Source organism: Lepidothrix coronata, unplaced genomic scaffold, assembly GCF_001604755.1.
Source record: "Lepidothrix coronata isolate B3197 unplaced genomic scaffold, Lepidothrix_coronata-1.0 Scaffold355, whole genome shotgun sequence".
In the NCBI taxonomy this organism is placed as follows: Eukaryota; Metazoa; Chordata; class Aves; order Passeriformes; family Pipridae; genus Lepidothrix; species Lepidothrix coronata.
Window position 1 is genome coordinate 113,676 of NW_016690535.1, and position 23,088 is coordinate 136,763.

At 66.2% G+C, this 23,088-nt stretch overlaps 2 protein-coding genes and 1 long non-coding RNA gene across 3 annotated transcripts in view; 2 read left to right on the forward strand and 1 right to left on the reverse strand.

Annotated features, from left to right (window-relative positions):
* The first annotated feature begins 620 nt into the window (after positions 1 to 620).
* PPP1R9B (protein phosphatase 1 regulatory subunit 9B) lies at positions 621 to 17,621 on the forward strand. Its single transcript, XM_017838728.1, has 19 exons — positions 621 to 1,919; positions 4,469 to 4,601; positions 4,715 to 4,835; positions 5,272 to 5,376; positions 5,715 to 5,850; positions 5,956 to 6,108; positions 6,196 to 6,249; positions 6,684 to 6,913; positions 7,826 to 7,922; positions 9,132 to 9,179; positions 12,439 to 12,490; positions 13,602 to 13,756; positions 14,060 to 14,318; positions 14,411 to 14,498; positions 15,132 to 15,206; positions 15,282 to 15,438; positions 16,123 to 16,236; positions 16,319 to 16,474; positions 16,984 to 17,621. Exons 1-19 carry the CDS (start codon positions 621 to 623, stop codon positions 17,140 to 17,142), a joined length of 3,591 nt encoding a protein of 1,196 aa, XP_017694217.1. The 3' UTR covers positions 17,143 to 17,621.
* On the forward strand, positions 11,402 to 13,709 carry LOC108509351. Its single transcript, XR_001878614.1, has 3 exons — positions 11,402 to 11,505; positions 12,439 to 12,490; positions 13,623 to 13,709. It is a non-coding gene; the product is annotated as an uncharacterized LOC108509351 (long non-coding RNA).
* Positions 17,622 to 17,964: 343 nt separating the features above from the next.
* PDK2 (pyruvate dehydrogenase kinase 2) overlaps positions 17,965 to 23,088 on the reverse strand; it is a 6,921-nt gene continuing 1,797 nt past the window's right edge. The window contains exons 2-10 of the mRNA XM_017838737.1: positions 21,862 to 21,933; positions 21,437 to 21,621; positions 20,475 to 20,564; positions 20,101 to 20,178; positions 19,894 to 19,970; positions 19,715 to 19,813; positions 19,519 to 19,626; positions 18,725 to 18,838; positions 17,965 to 18,641 (exon numbers count right to left, since the gene is read on the reverse strand). Of these exons, the coding sequence (XP_017694226.1) occupies positions 18,501 to 18,641; positions 18,725 to 18,838; positions 19,519 to 19,626; positions 19,715 to 19,813; positions 19,894 to 19,970; positions 20,101 to 20,178; positions 20,475 to 20,564; positions 21,437 to 21,621; positions 21,862 to 21,933 (964 nt within the window). The 3' untranslated portion in view covers positions 17,965 to 18,500. The remainder of the gene's footprint in view (positions 18,642 to 18,724; positions 18,839 to 19,518; positions 19,627 to 19,714; positions 19,814 to 19,893; positions 19,971 to 20,100; positions 20,179 to 20,474; positions 20,565 to 21,436; positions 21,622 to 21,861; positions 21,934 to 23,088) is intronic.

Below are 23,088 nucleotides of genomic sequence, written 5' to 3' on the forward strand. Positions count from 1 at the left end.
GGACACACGGGGACAGCGCTGGGGGGGGACACACGGGGACAGCGCGAGGGGTGGTAACAGCGGCCAAGCCGGCGCGGGGGGGGACCCACACTGCACAGCGCGGATGCTGGGGGGGGACGCGCCGCAGGGAGGGGACCCCCGGGCGGGTGCGGGGAGGGGACCGTAGGGGGAGAGGGGGCTTTGGGGTGGGGGTGGTGGGGGGTCCCCATGGCCGGGCTGAGGCGGCGGCGGCGCTGAGGCCGAAGCGCGGCGCCGAGGAAGAGGAAGAGCGAGAGAGCGCTGCTAAGACCCAGAGGGCTCTGCGGGCAGCGGGGCGGGCAGAGCGCGCAGGCAGCGGCGGCTCCATCACCAGCCACAGAGAAAGGGGAAGAGGAGGAGGAGAAGGGAGGAAGGAAGAAGGGCCGCGGCGGAGCAGGGCGGGCGGGGGGGCCCCGCCGAGGATGGACATGGCCTGACGGGGCCTGGCAGCCGGCCGGTGCAGGTGTGCCGGCGGCGGCCCCCCCCGGCAGCATCCTCGCCCTCCCCGATGCCGCTGTAGCCGGCGAGGGGCCGCGGCGTGAGCGGGGGGCTCGGCGGGGGCGGCGGCGGCGAGCGATGCTGCGGGGAGAAGCGGCGGAGCCATGCTGAGGACGGAGGCAGGCGGAGGGGCGGCCGCCGGGGGGGGGTCCCCCTCCTCCGGCGGGGCGGCGGGCGGCGGGGGGCTGCGGAGCGCGTCCCCGCACCGGAACGCCTACGAGGCCACCATCCAGGCCCTGGCACCCACAAAGGAGGCCGACGGCGGCGAGGACGGCAAGAAGAGCCGGGGCAAGAAGTATGGCTCCAACGTCCACCGGATCAAGAACATGTTCCTGCAGATGGGGACGGCGCCCGGCCCCGAGGGCGCCTGCGACCTGGCCAAGGCCAAGGAGAAGCCGGTGCGCCTCTCCTTGCCCCGCGCCGGCAGCCTCAGCGAGACCATGGACCAGGGCAGCCTCCTCAAGCTGGGCACCAGCGTCTCGGAGCGGGTCAGCCGCTTTGACTCCAAGCCCGACAAGCCCTTCTCCAAGCTGCAGGAGACCCGCAAGATCTTCGAGAGGAGCCCGCAGGAGAAGGCCACCACCACCAAGCTGCTGCTCCGCAAGGAGCGCGCCGGCTTCCAGGACCGCAAGCTGGACGTGGTGGTGAGGTTCAACGGCAGCACCGAGTCCCTGGACAAGCTGGACGCCGACGCCGTGTCGCCCACGGTCAGCCAGCTCAGCGCCGTCTTCGAGAAGGCCGATCTCCGGAACAACCTGCACAAGGCGCAGGGCAGGGCGGGAGCGCCGCTCAACGCCAAGGTGGTGGGCAAGCGGCCGCGGGTCTTCGCACCGGGCGCCGAGGCTGGGCGCCAGGGCGATGGGCACCCTGCCCCAACCCGCGCCCGGCCACCCGAGGAGGAGAAGGCGCCGAGCAAAAGCGTGAGGCCGGCGGAGAAGGAACCGGCCGCCCCACGGGTGCAGGAGGTCTGCAAGATCAAGCCGGTGGAGGTGGAGGAGAGCGGAGAGGGCGAGGATGAGGAGGAGGAGGCGGCGGCAGCGGGCGAAGCGGTGCCACCCATGCCCCAACTGGTCAAGGGGGACGAGGGTCCGGCAGCCACCGCCCCACGGCTGGATGGGGGCGCCGGGGTGGCCGCGGGCGAGGAGGGCATCAAGGGTGAGCGGGCGGAGGAGGGCGATGGCTACGAGGAGGCCAAGAAGGAGGACTTCTCTGAGGCGGACCTGGTGGACATAAGTGCCTACAGCGGGCTCGGGGAGGACTCGGGGGGCAGCGGGCTGGAGGAGGAGGAGGAGGCCGAAGGGCTGTATGAACCTGAGTCGGGCTGTGTGGAGATCCCTGGGCTGTCTGAGGAAGAGGAGCCCGTCCCCAACCGCAAGATCCAGTTCAGCACAGCGCCCATCCAGGTGAGACTGGCTGGGGGTGGGGGGCAGCTGGGGAGGAAGGGAACCTGGGGTGAGGGGTACCCTGGGGTGAGGGGTACCCAGGGTGACAGATACCTGGGGTGAGGGGTACCCTGGGGTGAAGGGTACCCAGGGTGACAGGTACCCGGGGTGAGGGGCACCCAGGGTGACAGGTACCCGAGGTGAGGGGTACCCCAGGGTGAGAGGAACCCAGGGTGAAGAGTACCCAAGGTGAGGGGCACCCAGGGTGAAGGGTACCCTGGCTGTACCCAAGTGGGCCCAGGTGGGCAAGCAGCCCAAGATGAGGGGTACCCTAAGAGGAAGGGCACCCCAGGGTGAGGGGCAGCCCAGATTGGTGTATGGGACCCCCACAAAATCACCCATTTGGAGGGGACAGAGAAATGGGGTGCAGGTCTGTGCCCCCTTGCCCTGTGCCCTCCACAGACAGGGCATCCCTCCTGACTATGCCCTTGCACTGGGGAAAGCTGGGCCTGGGTCTGGCTAACGAGCTGGCTAATGAAGGGCCAAGCCCGGGCATGGTGGGGACCCCCTGCCAACAAGGGGCCCTCCGGGGCTGGTGTGATGGGGTCAGGTACCCACTGGGGTGGACTGTGCACAGCACCCAGTGCCAGCCTCCCCATCATGCCTGGGACGGGCCAAGACCTACTCCATATTTTGGGAGGGGATGCCTGAAATATCCATGTACGAGGTGCTGGGTGCCGGGGCTGTGCCACCCTTGGTCCTGGGTGTCCCTCGGTGCCAGGACTCCTCCCAAACCGGGGGGTCCCCTAGGACAAGGTGGCGCTGGGGGGGTTGTGCCCCCCCTCGTGTGCCCAGCCCGGAGAGCCGTTTCGGGAAGTGGAGGAAGGGGAAGTGCCGTGGCAGCATGGCCGGGTGGGCGGCATCGCCCGAGCACCCCCCGCTCCCTGCTGGGATCCTGGCAGGGTTTGGGGTCCCTACCTGGGATGCTCCCCCAGTGAAGGGGGGGCTAAAGGGGCCGTGCAGCTATTTTGGGGTGTTCTCTCCCGCACGGATCCCCCCGACCGCGGGAGCAGCGGTTGCTTTGTGCCGGAGCCGGGTTATTTTTAGAGCCCCGGCCTATATTCTGGCTCTGAGTCAGAGCGGGTGGGTGGCCCCACCTGGGACAGGGGGACAGGGGGACAGGGAGCACCGTGGCCTGGGCAGGGGCAGTGATGGCCGTGTGCTGGGGTGGCTGCACGTTGTAGGGAGTCTTGATCCTGTGGGAACCAGCCAACCCGGCCCTGGGAATGGTGCCCTGGCCATGGATGCGTTTTTGGGGTGCTCTGCTCACCCTAGCACAGCCTTTAACCTCCTGCTTTTACCTACCTTGGGGGGGGGTCCCACGTGTGGGGGTGGGTGGAGAGTGGCATCCAGGTCCCTGCCCAGGTACAGGGGTGATGCTGAGCCCCCCAAACCCGCTGTAGGGCTTGGAGACGTTGGGGACCACCCCCAGCCCAGTGCTGGGGGCACACACCGCCAGCCCCTTCCCTTGGCTTTGGCTGCTTCTCCCTTGGAATCTGCTTCAGGCCCCCCACACATCCCAAATCCCCCAGGACCTGGGGGTGGGGTGGGAGGCACAGCAGGGTGAGTGGGGACATGTGCCCACAGCCCTCCAGGGACCTCCTATGGACAGGGGGACATTGGCACGTCTCTTGCCCTGCTCCTCCCTGTCACCCCTGGGTGCCACCCATATGGGTCCTGCCCTTCTGTGGGTGTCACTGGGCTTTGTCTCTTGACACTCATCCCTAATACCCTTTGTGTCCAGGCTTTATCACTACGGTGTTATCCCTAATCCACTCGCTCTGGCGGCATCGAGGGGCCAGGGCCCCTCCTGGGACATCTGCCAGGCCCAGCCCCTGCCAGCCCCTCCCCAGCAGCCCCCAGTGGACATGGCACCCACTCCCTCCAGCTCCAGGCTGGGGACAACGTCCTGGAGGCACATCCAGCCTCGGCCAGGGAGGGTTTAGGGGCGCCCCATGGTGGGGGTCAGCGTCCCCAGGGATTTGGCACGGGAGGGTGAAGAGATGCCCCACAACAAGGATCAGTGTCCCTGAGGATTTGACACAGGAGGGTTTTGAGGTGCCTCATGAGAGGAGTCAAAATCCCCAGGGATTTGAGGTGCCCCATCCTTCTATTAGTCCTTCATTTCATCCATCCGTTTTTCCACCTATCCTTCCTTCCTTCCTTTTTTCTAGTCATTCTTCCATCTATCCATTCATCCATCCATCCATCCATCCTTCATCCATTCATCCATCCACTCATCCATCTGCCATTCCATCCACCCATCCATCCGTCCATCCATCCTTCCATGGGGTGCAGGCACTATCTCCTCTCCCAGAGCCACCTCCAAACCCTTTGTCCTTCCTCATCTCCCCCTCGCTCCACGACACGATGTGGGGAGGGGGATTCTCTGGTGTCTTACAGGCTCCCTGCCCTGCCCATGCCTGGGGCTCTCCCACGTGGGAATTCCCATTGCCATGGGTGTCCCTGGTGTTTTCCCACCTGGCTGAGCAGCTCCCTGTTCCCACCAGGTGTTCAGCACTTACTCCAACGAGGACTACGACCGCCGCAATGAGGACGTCGACCCCATGGCCGCCTCGGCCGAGTACGAGCTGGAGAAGAGGGTGGAGAGACTCGACCTCTTCCCTGTGGAGCTGGAGAAAGGTGGGTCCTCACCCTGTCCCACACCCCAGGACCCTTGTGGCACCTTGGAGGTGACTCCATGGCATTGAGTGGCCGTGGCCACCCTGCCAGGACACGTCTGTCTGTCCCCACAGACTCTGAAGGGTTGGGGATCAGCATCATCGGGATGGGAGCGGGGGCCGACATGGGCCTGGAGAAATTGGGAATCTTCGTCAAGACGGTGACGGAAGGAGGGGCAGCCCACCGGGATGGCAGGTACGGGGTGGGGGGACTGCCCACCTGTATGACTGCTCCTGGCACGGGGGTGGGAGCAGGGACACGGTTCAGGTATTCCCCGGGATCAGGGAGATGATCCAGGTGTTCCCTGGGTGGGAGCAGATGATGATCCAGGTGTTCCTTGGGGTGGGAGCAGGGAAATGGTCCAGACATTCCTGGGGTGAGAGCAGGGACACGATCCGGATGTTCCCTGGTGTAGGAGGAGGCAGATGGTCCAGGTGCTCCCTGGGGTGGGAGCAGGGAAATGGTCCAGGCGTTGCCATGATAGGAGAATGCAGATGATCCAGGTGTTCCCAGATAGGAGCAGATGACCCAGATGTTCCCTGGGGTGGGAGCAGATGATGATCCCGGTGTTCCCTGCGGTGGGGGAGGTGGGCAAGGGGTAGCCCCGTTGTGATGGTCCCCTTGTCCCCAGGATCCAGGTGAACGATCTGATTGTGGAGGTGGATGGCACCAGCCTGGTGGGGGTGACCCAGAGCTTCGCCGCCTCCGTCCTCAGGAACACCAAGGGCCGTGTCCGGTAGGACCCAGGGCTGGGGGCTTGAGGGGCTGGGAGACCCCCAGAATCTGTGCTGAGACCCTTGTGGTCCCTGCCCCATAACCTGTCCCCAGGCTGGGCTGTCCCCCAAAATACCACTCCCCCTCATAAATACCACTCCCTCCTCATGCCCACTGCCTGCCCTGTGCCACCCGAGCGCCCCCCAAAACGCCCCCAACTGCTCCCCAGCCCCCATGACACCCCTAAACCCACCGCTCCCAGGAGGACTGCAGGGATGTCCCTCAGCTGTGTCCCCCGCCCTGTCCCCCTGCGGCCAGGCCCCCCCTCCCTGCTGACCCCCCGTGCCCGCTGCCCCCCAGGTTCCTGATCGGGCGGGAGAAGCCGGGGGAGCAGAGCGAGGTGGCGCAGCTGATCCAGCAGACGCTGGAGCAGGAGCGGTGGCAGCGGGAGATGATCGAGCAGCGCTACACCCAGTACACCGAGGACGACGAGGAGGTGAGGGGACAACGCCCACCCACCCAGGGTCCCTCCGCCCGACATGGGGCCGGTGACGCCGTTTCCCCGGGTGGGGATGCCAATGGTGCCCTGTGCCCTCCCCAGACGGGTGAATATGCGACGGACGAGGAGGAGGAGATGAGCCCCATGTTCCCCGGCGGGGAGATGGCCATCGAGGTGTTCGAGCTGGCCGAGAACGAGGACACGCTGTCCCCCGTGGAGATGGACCCCGAGAAGCTGGTGCACAAGTTCAAGGAGGTGAGGAGGGGCTGGGGGGAAGCCGGGGGAGAGGGGGCTGCCCACACGTGTGTGCCCACCCCGTGCCCACACCGGCTCCTCCCGCAGCTCCAGATCAAACACGCTGTCACCGAGGCCGAGATCCAGCAGCTCAAGAGGAAGGTGAGTGGGGGTCTGGGGGACCTGGCTGCCCAGGGGTGGGGGGACACCCTGACATCTCCCCTGGCACCCCTGGATCTCTATCTCCACCATCCTCTCTGAATTCCTCACATCCCCACCCCTGCCCTGCACGTGCTGTGCCGTGTTCTGCCTGTCACCTGGCTGTGCCATGTCATGCCTGTTCCCTGTTTGTGTCTTGCTGTGCCATGCCACACCACGTGGCTGTGCCATACCATGCCATGCCTGTTCCCTGATTTGTAATGCCATGCCACACCATGCCATGCCATATCCTGTTCCCTGACTGTGCCGTGCTGTGCCATATCCTTATCCCTGTCTCTGCCATGCCATACCATGCTGTGCCATGCTTGTTCCCCAACTGCCATGCCATGCTCTGCCATATCCCGCTCCCTGACTGTGCCATGCTGTGCCATCCCCAGCTGCAGTGCCTGGAGCAGGAGAAGGCACGCTGGCGGGCTGAGAAGGCCCAGCTGGAGCAGAGCGTGGAGGAGAACAAGGAGCGGATGGAGAAGCTGGAAGGGTACTGGATGGAGGCCCAGAACCTGTGCCAGGCCGTGGACGAGCACCTCAAGGAGACCCAGGCCCAGTACCAGACCCTGGAGCGCAAGTACAGCAAGGCCAAGCGGCTCATCAAGGAGTACCAGCAGAAGTGAGGGCCCACCCCCTGCCCGTCCTCCCCTGGGCACCCCGTGTCCACCCGGGCATGGACCCGTCCCCTGGGAACTGACCCCTCCTCAGGCACCCCTGGTCCCTGGGAACATTGGGCTGGGCCAGGCCCTCCCTGGGCATCCCTGATCTCTGGGCACAGACCATGCCATTGGGCTGAGCTGCCCCCTGGCCATGGATCCGTCCCCCAGGAACCAGATCCTTCCCTGGCACCCCTTGTCCCTGGGCACAGCCACATAATGTGGGCACAGATCATGCCCTTGGTGTGGACCCTCTTGTGGGGCTCTGACCCCTTCATGGGCACCCTTTGTCCCTGGGCACTTAACGTCTCTTGGGCAGAAATACATCCCTTGGGGCACCAGATCCTTCCTGGGCACCCCCTGTCCCTGGGCAGGGACATTCCACTGGGCAGGGACTCCTCCCTGGGGAAAGAGCTCCATCCTGATCATGGATCATGCCCTGGGAAGGAACCTTTCTCTTGATAGAGACTCATCCCTGGGGCACCAAATCCTTCCTGGGCACCCTTTGTTCTCTTGGCATGGACCATTCCCTGTGCAGGGACCTTCCCTGTGACATAAATCCATCAAGGCCAGGTTGGACAGGGCTTGGAGTAACCTGGTCTAGTGTAAGGTGTCCCTGCCATGGCAGGGAGTGGGATAAGATCATCTTTAAGATCCCTTCCAGCCCCAACTATTCCATGACTTGATGATTCCATGATCCCTGGGGCTTGTGTGCATCCCTCATTCCCTGGGCACGGCCCATCCCCTGGAAGACCCCTAGGCACCATCCTCCCACTGGGCTGGGTGTCCCAGGATGCCCCTGCCCTGGTCCCCCTCCCTGGGGTATCCCCAGTGCCGGGCGGGGGGGCCGTGCACCCACGCACCGATTCCCGCAGGGAGATCGAGTTCCTGAAGAAGGAGACGGCGCAGCGGCGGGTGCTGGAGGAGTCGGAGCTGGCACACAAAGAGGAGATGGAGAAGCTGCAGGAGAAGGTGGGCACCGGGCGCCGGGACCAAGGGTGTCCCTGAGCCCCCCAGCCCCGCCCGGCCACGGCCGCACCGCTCCCGGGGCTCCGTCGCCGATGGATCGCGGGGGATCTGCTGGGCCACCGGATCCCGCGCCGGGGGGCTGTGGAGCCGTGTGGGGCACCGGCTCCCTCCGGACTGAGCTACGGCCGCTGGATCCCACCCCGGGTCACGGTGGATCTACCTGGGGCTCCCAGCGGGATTGTGCTCCCACCACCGGATCACAGCGGATCTGCTCGGGCGCTGGGCAACGCCCGGGCTCCTCCCGGCACTGGATCCCACCCTGGATTGCAGGGGATCTGCCTGCGGATCCTGCTCTGGGGTCTGACAGCCCACAAAGAGATCACCTCGGGCACCAGATCCCAGGCTGCTTGTGCGGGATCCCACGAGGGATCCCCAGAGATCATCCCACACGATCCTGTTGGGAGCCGGATCCCATGCTGGTCATGCTGGATCCCCCAACAGACCCCACTGAATTCCATGCCAGCCACACTGGATCCCCCCCAGCCGTGGGGTCAGAGCCGTGCGGGGCCACAGCGGATCCCACATGGGCTCACCAGATCCCAAAGGATCCCAAGGGTCTGCCGTGGGTCACAGTGGGGGGGGCATCCCCTGCCCGGCTGGGGGGCACCAGGGCACAGCGGGGAGGTCCCTGGCACCCAGCAGAGCCCCTCCTTGCACCCGCCTCCATCACCCCAAAATATCCCCTGACATCCCACAGAGATTCACCCACCACCTGCCTGCAGCCCCCTCCCCATCCCTGCCCCCTCCCCATCCCTGTGCCCCCAGTCTGCCCCCCTATTCCTGCCCCCCCTCCACCCGTCTCTGTGCCCCTGTCCCTGTGTCCCCAACCTGCCCCCCATCTCTGTGCCCCCATCCCTGTCCCATCCACCCCTCCAGTCTCCTGCCCCTCTGTGCCATCTCCCTGCCCTCCCCCTCGTCCTTCCCACCCCTCCATGTTTCCCCCCACCCCAGCACCCCCATGTCCTGCCCCCTTTGTCCTTCCCCCCAGTCCCATCCATCCCTCCCTGTCCTGTCCCCCCATCTCCGTGTCCCCATCCCTGTATCCTCATCCTGTCCCCCCATCCCACGGTCACAACCGTGTCCCCCCCACCCCCCGTGTGTGCCCCCTCCCGGCCCCCCCCGCTGAGACCTGTCCCCTTTGCTGTTTTTCAGATCTCTGAACTGGAGGCCAAGCTGCAGACTTTGAAAAATTCCAACCCGACTTAAACCACCCTCAAACCGCAGCGATTTCGGGGTGGGGGGGTCCCCCATTTCTTCTCCCCAAACCACCCCCCCAGCCCTGCCCCCCCCCCTTCCCCGCCTCTTCCCCACCGGGGAGGAGATGAGACCCCCGCCAAGGCCTCCTGGTGCCCCCCACTCCCCCCTGGGGGCACAGACAGTGTGTGTGGGGGGGTGTCTGACAGAGGGGGGGTTTCGGGGGGACACACACCCCGCGTTCGTGTCTGTGTCCAGTGTGAGTCTCGTGGTGACGTGATGGACCGATGGGGGGGGGCACAGCTCCCCCCAGGCCTCCCCCCTCCCCTCGACGTGACCCCCCCGCCCCCGGACACAGAGCTGGCACCCTGGTTGGACGCTGTGGGGGCGGGGACCGGACAATGGCACCCCCCCACCCCCCCAAATTGTGAGCCATATTGGGGGGGTACGCTGGAAACCCCCCCAATCCCCAGCTCCTTCTCTTGGGACTCACCTGGAGCATGGGCCGGGGGGGGTCGGTTGCCTTGGCCCTCCCCACCCCACCAACGGACTCGCCCCCAGCCCCACAACGAGGTGCCCCCCTCGGGGTTGGTGCCCGGGACCATTGCCATGGAGGGGGGACCCCAAGTGCCCCCCTCTCACTCCCCTTCAGTGCCACCATCGCCGGGCAGGAGGGACAGCCCCCCCCAGCCTTTGCCAACCCCTGCAGCAGGATGGGGGGGCACCAGCCCCACTGCCTCCCCCGGCAATGGGGGGCTGCCCAGCACCCCACTGTGGGGGCCCCCAGTGCCCCCCAGCACCCTCTGCTACCCTCCCTGAGCCCGGGGCTTTCGCCTTCCCTGGGCGGGGGGGGGACACACGGGGGTCCCCTTCCAAGGTGGGGGCGATGCCCTCACCCCCCAACTGTAAATACCCCCCCCCCAAATCACAGTATTTCTCTGGGGCTGGGACACCCCCCACTACTGGCCACCCCCAGCCGGGTCGGGGGGTCCAACTCCCTCGGCCCGGGGGAACCCCATTATTTTTCATTTCTATTTTGCCCCCCTCGCCCCCTGCCCCGAAGTACCGAGTCTCCGACAGTAACTGGATGTGGGGGCAACTGGGAGCCAGAGCTGGTTATACTGGGAGTGGGAGGCGGGGGGGGGCACGGGGGGGGGGGGGGGCGGGGGAAGGGGGGTCCGACTGGATTGGAGCCACTTGGGGAGGGGGGAGGATATTTAAGGGGGGGTCGGGGAGCGCGAGCCCCAGGGGGGGCTGGGGTTATTTAATCTCACACGTGTACCTGTGGGTGTATATACTATATATAATGTACCTATGTATGTACTGGTCCTCGTTTTGTAACGCAGCGTCCGCGGCCCCCCACCCCATAAACGCGGCCTCGGCTTCCCCCCGCCTCCTTCTGCCCGCGGATGGGTCGGGGGGGCGGCTGGGGGGGCTCGGGGGGCGATGGGCGAGACTGGGAAGGATGGGGGGAATAGGGAAGACTGGGAGTGATTGGGGGTCATGGGGAGGAGTGGGAAGGTGGGGGACCGAGGAGGATGGAGGGCACTGGGAGGAGTGGGAGGGTTTGGGAGGAACTGGGGGAAGTGAGAAGAATTGGGGGAACTGGGGGGAGTGGGCACGATGTGGGCACTGAGAAGAAGGGATTGGGGGGAAGTGTGAAGAATTGGAGGGGAGTGGGCAGGGTTGGAAGGCACTGGGAGGAGCAGGAAAGACTGTAGGGCACTGGGAGGAATGGGAAGAATTGGGAGGCACTGGGAGGAGTGAGTAGCATGTGGAGGACATTGCGAAGGGTGGGGGGCACTTCGGGGCACTGTGGAGGATGGGAGACACTGGGCACCGTGGGGGTCACCGGTGTGTCCGTGCCCGGTGTCCCCGTGCCCGGTCGCTGTCCGTTCAGCACCGCCGTGTGTGCGCGTCTGTCCGTCCGTGCCCGGTGTCCCCGTGCCCCCTCCCCCGGTGCCCCCCTCGTCGCTGTCCCTTCAGCACTGTCCCCGTGTGTGCGTCTGTCCCTCCCATGCCCTCTGCCCGCCCCCAGAGCACCCCCGTCCTTGTCCGTTCAGCACCCCCGTGTATCCCCCCCACGCCCCCCTCCCGGTGCCCCCCCCGTCTCTGTCCGTTCATCACCGGCCCCGCTTCGGGCGGGGCTGACCCCCCCCCCCCCCCCCCCCCCCCGCCGTTTCCGGGTTCCTGTGCCCCCCCCGCGGCCCCCGGCCCGGCGGGGCGGCCCAGCCCGGCTCGGCAGCGCCCTCCGCTCCCACCGGCCCTGCCACGGCCCCGGCCCAGCCCGCGGGAGGCGACCGGGGGCGACCAGGATGCCCCAGAAGCGCCGGTGAGTCGGGGGCGGGGGGGGACAGGGCGTCACCCCCGGACAGCGGCCCCGGCATGGCCCCATCCCCCGGTACAGCATCCCCGGTACAGCATCCCCAGGACAGCCCCACCCCCGGGACAGCATGCCTTGTACAGCCTCGGTACAGCATCTCCGGTAGAGCCCCTCCCCCGGGACAGCCCCATCCCCCCGGTTCAGTATTCCTGGTACAGCCTCATCCCCCGGACAGCACCCCCAGTACAAACCCGGTAGAGCCCCTCACCCCAGGGACAGCCCCACCCCTGATACAGCGTCCCTGGTACAGCCCCCGGTACGGCCCCAGCCCCCGGTACAGCCCCGGTACACATCCGGTACAGCCCCCTACTCCCGGTACAGCCCCACCCCAGGTACAGCACCATCCCCCAGGACAGCCCCGGGACAGCCCCAGCCCGGTTCAGCCCCCCAGATCCCGGTACAGCGCACCCCATGTACAGAAGCATCCCCTGGGACAGCTCCGGTACAGCCGCATCCCGGTACAGCCCCATCCCCTGGTACAGCCCCATCCCGGTACAGCCCCCCAGCTCCCGGTTCGGCGACCCCGGGTACAGCATCGTCCCCCGGTACAGCCCCGGTGCAGCCCCAGCCCGGTACAGCTCCAAACACCGCTACATCATCCCCGGTCCTGTCCCCTCCCGGTACTGCCTCCCCTCAGCCCCCACCGGTGCCGGACCCGTTCCCCGGGGGGAGGGAGGGGCTGGGGGGGAGCCAGGAACGGATCTGCCCCCCCTTACCCCACCTGTCCCCTGCCCCGATGGTGCCAAGGCATTAGGAGTCCCCACCCCCACCTCGAGACCCCCCGAGCCCCGGGACACGGGGATCACTGGGAGGGCAGGGGGGGTCACTGGCATCACTGGGAGAGGGTCTAGTTCCTCTCCTGACTGTCCCCTCTGTCCCCAGCTTTGTCCCACCATGTCGGTCTCCAAGCTGCAGGACACGGATGAGGTTTTTGGTGAGTCCCAGTGGGCACATGGGGTGCAGATGCCCAAATGGGGTGCAGAGCACCCTGGGGGGTGCAGAGCTGCCTGTGGGTCCCCACCCACCCTCAGTGTCCTCCTATCTTAGGGGGGGACAAACTGGGCTTGGGGACAGCGTGTACTTGGGGACACAGGGATGTGTATGGGCAGGGGGACACAGGGACACATACAGGGGACAGGGGCATGCAGAGAGTGTCAGGGACATGGGGACACGTCCAGGACACACAGGTGTGAGCATAGGGGTGTACACAGGGTGACAGGAATGTGGGGACATGGGGAGAGGCACAGGGAGGTGCACAGGGTGACAGGGACATGGGGTCATGGCCCAGAGCCACCCCTTGTGCTGAGTTGGGATACAGGGGCCACAGCAGGGCAGGGACATGAGTGGGATCCCAGTTGGACCATGGACAAAGCGTGGCCCCCCTGGGTGACAGGGACATTCTGTCCTCGGGGTCACCCCACTGCTTCTCTCCCCGTGCCGGGGCATCTCTTTGAACACTTCTCTCTGTCCCCCTGTTCCCTGTCCTGCCCCACTGGGGTGCCCCATCCATGTCCCCAATGCTCCCCTCTCCCTGTGCCCCCTCCAATCTCCCTGGGACCCCCCTCCTGCCCTTTGACTCTCCTGCCCTGTCCCCAATGTCCCTCTGTCCCCTCTCCACCGGGCTGGCCTTCTCCTGACCTTCTTGTCCACCTCCCTCCAACGCTCCCCCGTCCCCTTCTCCCTGCCCCTTCTTGGCCATCCATCCCTCCATCTCCCATCAATCCATCACTCCCTCCTTTTCTCCCATCTGCTTGGCCCCACCCATCCACCTGTCCACCATTTCCTTTTCCTTATCCATCCGTCCGTCCATCCCTCCATCTTCCTTCTCCTTACCTGTTCCTGTATTCCCCCCTCCATCCCTCCCCATCTTCCTTCTCCATCCATCCATCCATCCATCCCTTCTCCCTACTTGTCCATCCCTCCATCCCTCCGTCTACCCCATCATCCTTCTCTCTCCTCGTCCATCCCATCCCACCCCACCGCACCCCGTGTCCGTCTGTCCGTCTCTCTCTCTCTCTCTGCCCCGGTCTCTCTTTCACCCCCAGATTTTACCGCTGTGGTTCCAGAGACGCCGCGCCTGGACAGCAGCCTGCACAAAGCCCGGGCCCGCCTGCTGGCCAAGGGCCGCCGCCACCGGCCCTCCCGCTCCCGCCTGCGCGACAGCGCCAGCTCCACCGAGGGCGACGAGGGGGACACCGCGGTGAGACCGGGGGCGGCAGGGGCGGGGGGCACCGCGGACACCGGGGATGGCGTTGGGGGACGTCGGGGCTGAAGAGGTGGGGGGCTCTGTGGACCCCAGGGAGTAGAGGGGGGAATCCATGGCTGGGGGGCACCGCAGACCCCAGGGACTATGGCTGGGCTGCAGGGCTGGGGGCACCATCTACCCCAGGGATTAGAGGGGGGATGCCATGGCTGGGGTTAGGGCAGGGATGGGGGTCTAGGGGACAAACCCGGGGGAGTGCAGGGGTTTGACCCCCCCCTCCCCTTGCCGTGTGCCCCCCAGGGCACCGAGGGCGATGGCAGCCCCCCGACCCCCTCGCCCTTCTCCCGTGCCGACGACTTCTCCTTCGACGGGGGGCCGGGGCGGGCGGCGCTGGGGGACCCCCCGGCCCCCACGACCCCCCTCAGCCGCTACCGGCCCCTCACCAACACCTCGTCCCAGGAGGGGCTGTCAGGCCCCACCGTGCCCAAATCCTGCCCCAGCTCCGACAGCTCCCCCGGCTTCGCCCGCCGCGATGCCCGGCCCCGGCAGCACAGCGAAGGTGAGACACCCCCCCGGGGCGCACAGGGACCCCTGGGACATCCCCCAGCACTGGGGGGGGCGGTGGGGGACACCCCGGTCCTTCTCCTGCAGATGACAGCAGGGACATGAGCCCCCCCGAGCCCGCCAGTCCCACCGTGGGGCTGGACAAGAAAACACGGAGGAAGTTCTTGGATTTGGGGTGAGACCCGGCCCTGGGGGGAGCGGGGGGATACACGGAGGAGGGGTGGAGGGGGACTGGGGGGATGGAGTGGGCCACGAAAGGATGAAGGAGGGGATGGAGAGGAGATGGAGGAAGGGATGCAGGAGGGGATAGGGAGGGATGGAAAGGGGATGAAGGTGGACAGAGGGATGCAGGACAGGATGGAGAGATGGAGGAAGAGATGCAGGACGGGATAGGGAGGGATAGAGAGGGAATGGAGGGGGACACAAGGATGCAGAGGGGATGGAGGGGGACAGAGGGGTGCAGGGAGGGATACAGAAAGGGATGGAGGGTGGATACAGGGAGGGATGGGGGGAAGGATGGGGGATGGAGGGATGCAGGGATGGAGGGAGGATGGATGCAGAGATCAAGAGGTGCAACAGAAAGAAAGATGGAGACACAGCTGGAGAGATGCCTGAAGGGAGGAAAAGATGGCGGGATGCACAGAGGAGGGATGCACGAGTGGAGGATCCTCTGGAGGAAATGGAGGGGTCTCTGAGGATGGATGGATGGGTGGGTGGATGGAAGGATGGATGGATGGGTGGGTGGAAGGATGGGTCCTGGGGCCCATGGGGGGAGCACAGCCCTCAGGACTCCCCCCCTCTCCCCCAGGGTGACCCTGCGCCGAGCGTCCTCCGGCAAGAGCCGCAAAGAGAAGAGCAGCAACCGCCTGTCCACGGGCAGCAGGTGAGGGACCCCCTCACCGGGGCAGGGGGGGCTGCCTGGGCACGGCCCCCACCCCTGACACGGCTCTGTGCCCAGGGAGGTGGCAGAGGGTCCCGGCCGCCCCTCGGGCTCCCCCTTCCTGCCCTTCTCGTGGTTCTCGGACAGCGCCAGGGGCTCGGGCTCCCCCGGCTCCGCGTCCCCCTGCGGCTCCCCCCGGCACGAGGGGCTCAGCCCCGCCAAATCCGCCTCCCAGGTCAGTGCCCGGCCAGGGGAGGGGGGGCCTGGCACTGTGGGGATAAGGGAGGGGGTGGGGTCCCTATAGGGACGTCGATGCTCCCCTGCATTCGGTGGCTATAGGAGAGGAGGTGACACCAGCTGTAGGGACAGACAACAAAGCCCCATAGGGTCAGGGTGGCTTTGGGGGGTGTCAAAGCCCTAAAGAGTCAAGACAAGTATTGGGGGCAGCAGGTCCAAAGCCCCATAGGATCAAGATGGATATGGGGGGGCTGTGTCAAAGCCCTAGAGAGTCAAAGCAGGTACTGGGGGTGGGGGCAAAGCCCTATAGGATCAAGATGGCTGGGGGGGGGGTGTCAAAGCCCTATAAAGTCATGACAGGTATTAGGAGGGGGTCCAAAGCCCTATAGGGTCAAAATGGCTTGGGAGAGGGAGGTGTCAAGACCCTAGAGTCAAGACAGGTATTGGGGTGGGGGTCCAAAGCCCCACAAGGTCAAGATGGCTGGGGTGGGGGGATGCAAAGCCCTATAGAGTCAAGACAGATATTGGGGTGGAGGTTCAAAGCCCCACAAGGTCAAGCTAGATATGGGGGGCTGTGGGATGAAAGCCCAGGGGGGTTTGGAAGCCCTATGGGTGTGGGAGGGTGCTGTAGAGGGGTCCGGGGGGGGCAGCCCTGCCCTCACCCCCCCTCACGCTGCCCCAGGACTCGACGCTGAGCGAGGACTCCCCCCCGCCCAGCGCCAGCCCCCGCCTGCCCGGGCCCCCCCGCGCCAAGTGCTCGTACCCCTACCACACCCTGTCCCAGTCCTCGGACGAGGTGAGACACGGCGAGGGGGCGAGGTCGGGGTGTTCCCCCCCCCCATATCCCAGGGGGACCCCCCATTAACGCCCTGTGCCAGTTCCTGGAGGAGCCCCCCGGCGCGGCCGCGGGCTGGACGTGCCAGCAGGTGGGGCAGTGGCTGGAGAGCCTGAGCCTGGAGCAGTACGTGCAGGACTTCTCTGCCCACGGCGTGGATGGGCCCCGGCTCCTGCACCTCGACGGGGCCAAGCTCAAGGTACGGGGCTGGGGGGCTCTGATGAGGGGGCACGGGGGGGGTTCTGGGTGCCGCAATGGGCTCTGGGGTGGGGCAAGAGGTTCTGGGTACCCCAACAGAGCAGGAGGTCTTAGAGGGTTCTGGGTACCCCAATGGAGTGTTCCATGGAGCAGAAGGTCCAGGCAGGTTCTAGTTACCCCATTAAGATGCTCCACAGGGCAGGAAGGTCTGGGATGGTTCTGGGCAGCCCAACGGGGTGTTCCATGGAGCAGGTCTGGGACGGTTCTAGGTACCCCAAAGGGCTCATCATGGGGTACCTAAACCCCCTTATCCAAACCAGTGGCTCCACATGGCAGGAAGTTCCAGGTATCCCAAGGGATGAGTCCAGGAGGCGGATGGGAAGTTCTGGGGACTCCAAGGCGCTGCTGCACGGGGGGTGTGGGTACCGAGGATCTGAGGGGGGGTCCATGTACCCCAGAGGGCTTGGGGGGCAGCATGGCCCCCCTGCCAGCCCCCCGCTGTGCCCACAGGCACTGGGGGTGGGCAGCTCCCAGGACAGGGCGGTGCTGAAGAGGAAGCTGAAGGAGCTGAGCCTGGCGGCCGAGAGGGAGCGCAAGGCCCAGGAGAAGGCAGAGAAGCAGCGGGAGAAGCAGAAGAAGAAGGACCTCCAGGAGCAGCGGCGGAGTTAAGGGGGGGCCTGGGAGTGCCCCTGCACCCCCTCCCCACCCACAGCCCCCCTGGGACGCCCCGGGGGACCCCCGGCGTGGGACACACTGGCGTGGCTGAGGGACGGTGCCAGGCTGAGACGAGCACGGAGCACCACGTGCCCCCCTCCTCCAGCCCCCTCCCCGCCTGCACCCCTGCACCCCACGGGCACAGCCGGGCCCCCCCCCTCCAGGGGCCCCTTTTGCAGATGCAAGTGGCACATTGGACACCCCCACCCTGCCCCGTCACCTCCCACCCCGTCAGCAGCACCCCAAGGGGGCAGGGGGGTCACGGCCAGCATTGGCTGGGGACAGCGTGTGGCCTGACCCCCCCCACACGGGGACACCCCCCAGTTGGGGTGTGGGGGGTGATTGCTGACCTCCCCACACACCCCCAGCCCCAAATATGGCACCCCAGAGGCCACGCCAGGAAATAAAAGGGTATCAAGGGCCAGTGCAAACCAGTGAGACCAGTGTGAGGCTGACTGGGGTGGGGCTGGAGGGCAAGATGGGGTGGGGGGAGCTCGGTGCCAGGCTGGTCCCCATTGTGTCCCCAGGTGCCACCCTGTGACTGTGCCCAGCCCCCTCCCAAGCCTGGGAGTGGGTAAACTGAGGCACGGGGGGGATGGTCAGTGACCCATTTGGGGGGTGCAAAAGGAGGGGCATTTCCAGGACCCCAAAACACCACACCAGGAGTTCAACCAACAACCAATTTACTGACAGTGGGGAGGGACGGTCTGGGGGGTGGAGGGGAAAGGAGAATTTGGGGGAGGAGGGGGAGGTTTCTGAGCAGGTCACAGCATGTGGGGGGTGGGGAACCCACCCCGGGGGAGTGCAAGGGGTGCAGGGGTGGGGGGCACACGCAGGTGAGAACAGCTCAGTAGTGCAATAACAGGGATGGGAGATGGGAAATGGGGGGGGGAGGGTGGGTCAGGCCTGGGCCCCCCACCCTGTCAGGGCTGGTGGAGCAGGGAAGTGCTACTGGTCATACTGGGAAAGGAGACCAGTCCCCTGCTGGGCTGGGGTGCACCCCCTGGGGTGGGTGTGAAGGGAAGGGAGGTGGGAGGGGGGGCAAGAGGGGCTTTACCCCCTCCACGCTGCTCCAACACCCCCCCAGCTACGTACCTAAGTGCCACCAAGGTGGGGGGTGCTGGGACCCCCTCACACCCCACTGGGACCCCCCACACCCCACCAGGACCCCCTTCCAGTGGAGCCCAAAGAGCCACAGAACCGGGATGCTCCATCCAACAACCCCCCGGGGCCCTGGGGGCCACCCTGGGAGGGCCCTGTGAGCTGGGGCAAGGGGTTCCCTGCAGCCTGGGGGGCTGTGAGCCCCGGGGGGCTTAGGGCACGCGGTAGGTGGAGGTGTTCTTGGGCTCAGTGCTGGGCACACACCAGTCCCCGGCCTCCTGGCTGGCCTGGTAGTGCCGCCACGCCGACTTGTTGTACACGGGCAGCCGCTCCACAGAGTCCGTGGACAGGGCCTGGGGGCACACAGGGGGCTGGGCAGGGTCCTGTGCCCCCGCCCCGAGCCCCAAGCCCCCTGTCTGGAGGGAGAAAGACCCACCTTCAGGTAGATGACGGCGTCGGTGCCGAAGCCCTCCATGGAAAAGAGCTGCAGGTCCCCCTGGAAGTACTTGGCGTAGAGGCGGGAGATGGGCAGCCCGTAGCCAAACCCGGCCTGGGGGGGTGGGGAATGGGGTGGGGGGTCTCCAGTGCTGGGGTGGCACCCCCGGGGCACCCCAAGCCTCCCCACATCACCACAAGCAGCACCATGTGCAGCCCAAAGTATCCATGCCCCTGCCAGCGGTCACTGTGCCACGTCCAAATGCCCCCCGGCAACCCAAAATCTCCCCATGCCACCCCCAAAACTCCCCATGTCGCTCTATCCGCTCCCAAACCTCCCTGTGCCATCCCCAAAACACTCCCATACCACTCCATCCCCCCAAACCACCCTATGCCACCCCCAATGGACCCCAAAACCTCCTCAAGCCATGCCCAAAACACCCCCGTGCCACTCCAGCCACCCCAAACCACCCCAGGACACCCCCAAAGGACCCCCAGAGCACTCCATGCCACCCCCAATGGACCATAAAACCTCCCCATACCACCACCAAAATACCACCATGCCATCCCAGTTCCCCCAGACCACCCCATGCCACCCCCAAAGCACCCCCATGCCACTCTGGCCCCCCCAAACCACTCCCAAAACAGCCCATGCCACCCCCAAACCTCCCCAAGCCACTCCACCCACCCTGAAATATCCCCACCCACGCCCGACACCCCCACCCGCACACCCACACCCTCCTCTCCCCAGGACCCCGTGGGACCCCCACAGCCCACGCCAGGGGGGTCACCTACCAGGGGGGTCCCCCCAGTGCCCATCTGGGGGGTGGGGGCCGTGGAGTACATGTAGCTGAAGAGACGCTCGATCTTCCTCAGAGGGACCCCCATGCCCCTGTCACTCATCTGTGAGACACCACCGGGGGTGACAACCCTGCTCCTGGCCCCCCACCCCAAACTGTACCCCCTCGGGATGGAGCTGGTGGTCCCTCACCTTGATGGAAAGGTCCTCCTGGCCCAGGGCCACCATGACCTTGATGGCAGGCAGGCGGGGGCTGCTCTCGTGGCTCTCCACGGTGGCTCTCATGGCATTCTGGGGGCATGGAGGCGTCACCGGGTCAGGGGGGACTCCCAAAACCCCCCCTCGGACCCCCCCAGCAGGGCTGGGGTTACCTTGAAGAGCTCGAAGAGCATGTGGTAGAGGTGGGAGGGCACGTAGACGATGCTCACGGGCTGCTGGGAGTTGGTGGCTGTGGGGAGGAGGAGCAGCCGTTGGCATCGCTGTGCTCCCCCAACCCTGGAGCCACCCCAAAATCCCCCCACCATGGGGTCCCCCAACCCCAAAGGAGACACCCCAGAATCCCCCCAGACGGGCCTCACCGTTCACCTCCTCGATCTCCAGGTCGGGCGAGGCCATGTAGTACTTGTCACACAGGAGCTTGGCCATGTTGTAGGCGTCTGGGGGGGGAGCAGAGGGGTCAGCACCCCCCAAAATGGAACAGAGGGAGCATTTAGGGTCCCCCCCCCTTTGCCCCCCACCCCCAAAGATTTTCCAGTCCTACAGATTCAGCAAGTTTCTGGGGTCTCCTGGCACGACCCCAAAGCACAGGGGACACTTTTGCTGAGGGCAACCCAAACTTGTGACACAAATGGCTCCCAAACAGGGTAAGGGGAGGATCAGGGGGACATTCAGCGACCCCTCCCCTGCCAAATTCACCCCCCGTGGGGGTGGGAGCCCCCTGGACCCCACCAACCTCTCACCACGTTGGCCACGTTGCAGTGGGGGTCGATGCTCCCGATGTGTTTGGGGTGTGCAGGGTTGGTGCTGCCGTCGAAGAGCAGAGCTGGGGGGGACAACGAGCTGTGGGGACTCCACCCCAACCCCAGAGACACCCGGGGACACCCCCAGGGGGCTCAGGGCACTGGCCCTGGGGCTGAGGGTGACATTAGGGGAAGGGGAAATTTGGGGCGGGAGCCCTGGGGGTGGAGGGATCGTTGGGTCAGGATGCCTGGGGCTGGAGGGGACATTTGGGGTGGGGGGACCCTTGTGGCAGGATCCCTGGGGCTGGGGGTGACATTTGGGACAAAAGAATGCTCAGGGCAGGTCTCTGGGGTTAGAGGGGAAACCTTGGGGCAGGAACACTGGGGGGGGACATGTGGAGCAGGACCCCTGGGGCTGGGGGGCACATTTGGAGCTGAGGGGGACATCCAGAGCACAGTCCTTGAGGGTGGGGGGATCCTCAAAGCAGATCCCTGAGGTTTGAGGGGGCATTTGAGGCAGGGGCAGGAGCCCTGGAGCTGGAGGGGACCCTCAGGGTGGGGGATACTCAAAGGGAAGATGCTTAGGGGACCCTCAGGGCAGGGGCTGATCCCTGGGGCTGAAGGTGACCCTTGGGGCAGATCCCTGGGGTTTGGGGGGATGCTCTGGGGGGCACAGGGGAATGCCAGGGCTGGCAGGGATGTTCAGAGCTGATGGGGACCCTGGGGGCAGGGGGTGCCAGGGCAGGGAGACACTCAGGAGCACCCTAAGGGCAGAGAGACCCTTGGGACAGACCCCTGGGGCTGGAGGGACACTCTGGGCGGTGTGTAGGGACACCCAGTGCTATCAGGGGTGCCCAGGGTGCTGGGGACCCTCGGGGCTGGGGGTGCTGGGACAGGGGGACACTCAGGAAGACGATGCCCAGGGGTGCAGGGGCCCCCGGAGCCCCCTGCTCACTGTGCTGGTTGATGAGCATGCGGATGGAGATGCGGCTCAGGTAAAAGCGGTCGAGGAAGTACTGGATGTTCTGGTTGGAGACGGGATCGTCTCCGTAGGCCTCCTTGTACTCGATGACCCCCTGGGCCATGGTGGGCACCACGTCGTTGTGCCGGTTGCGGATGGTGACCAGGGCGCCCGTGAACCTGGGGAGGGCACAGGGGTGGCCCCGGGGACACCCGGTCCGGGCACGGCCCCGATCCAGGCCGGGATTCCCCTGGTGGCACCCAGGAAAACCCGGAGCATAGTCCGGTGGCACCGGGATGGGGTGGGGGCAGTTTGGGGGGGATCCAGCCCCGGGTGACACCAGTTCGCACCAGGGGGAGTCTGGGAGGAGGGGACACCCTGGGATTGGGGACAAGGACATGCTGTCACCCCCAGCTTACTGTCCCAGTGTGGCCTGGTCCTCGGGGTCCCTGTCCAGGAACTCCATGATGTCCAGCAGGCTCTGGACGTACCTGGGGAGGGACACGGTTACCCCACAGCTGGCACCCCCCAAAGAGAGGGGACACCCCGGGGACACCACACCGGGGGGTACAGGGTCCCCTGGGGCACTGCCCCATGCAGGGCGAGGGGTCAGCACCCCTCAACCAGGACCCCCCACCCCAAAAACTGCTCTGCCGTGAAACTACCCTGTGCTTGGACCCCTGTCCCTCTGCTGGCACGGTGGACCTGGGGCACACCTGGGGACAAGGCCCCTCTGATGGGGTGTGGGCCATGAGGGTGGCTGTGACCTGAGGTGGCTGTGGGAGGGGTGGCATGGCTGGAATTCCCCGGCATGGCCGGACCCCCCCTGCCCCAGCATGGCCAGATCCCGCTGGCAGGGGACCAGGACAGTGGACAAACAACCTGTCACGTGGTGGCACTGGGAGAAGGGTCACACTGCCACTGCTGGCATGGGGACAGGACACTTAAAGGGACACCCAGACCCCCCCACCCCAGGGACACAGACCCACCACCTTCAGTGCTGGCTCAGCCTCTTTGGGGGGCAGGAGGCTGGGAGGTGGCACTGTGACCCCCTGATGGTTGGGGACACCCCGCTGTCCCCAAAGGGCCAGCAGCCCATGTCACCAAGGGCATGGCATGGCACCAGCTGGGGGCTGCCCTGCCTGTCACCACCTCCTGTGACCCCTTTTGTGTGCCAGCTCCCTCGGGACCCGCTGGGGAGGGCAGTTGGTGACACTGGTGGGACACACAGTGGGACACACGGTGGCAGCAGGACCCCCCTGGGTGACAGTGGCAGGAGTCGTGGTGGCAATGGGAGCTGTGCAGGTGACAGTGGGGGACTCAGGGGGGCACCCGGGGGGGTGACCTGCAGTAGTGTCACCCCAGGCAAGTGGCAGTGGTGGGACCCCCGTGAGTGACAACAGTGGGACCCCTGGTAGTGGGACCCCCAGTGGCAGGACCCACACAGGTGACAGTGGTGTGGTGGTTGTCCTTGGCTGGAGGGGAACCCTGGGGGCGGTGGGGGGACTGGGAGGACTGGGGCAGAGGAGGCAGGAAAAGGTCCCTGTCCTTGGCTGCAGGGAGACCCTGGAGGGGCTGGGAGGGCTGGGGGACACTGGAGAGATTAGGAGGACTGGGGGACACTGGGGGGACTGGGGGACACTGGG

Excerpts from the sequence above, each read along its gene's own strand:
- PPP1R9B (XM_017838728.1), top strand. The coding sequence starts at position 621 with ATGCTGAGGACGGAGGCAGGCGGAGGGGCGGCCGCCGGGGGGGGGTCC. Across the intron at positions 1,920-4,468 it reads TCAGCACAGCGCCCATCCAG|GTGTTCAGCACTTACTCCAA; the intron begins GTGAGACTGGCT and ends TGTTCCCACCAG. Across the intron at positions 5,851-5,955 it reads ACACCGAGGACGACGAGGAG|ACGGGTGAATATGCGACGGA; the intron begins GTGAGGGGACAA and ends TGCCCTCCCCAG.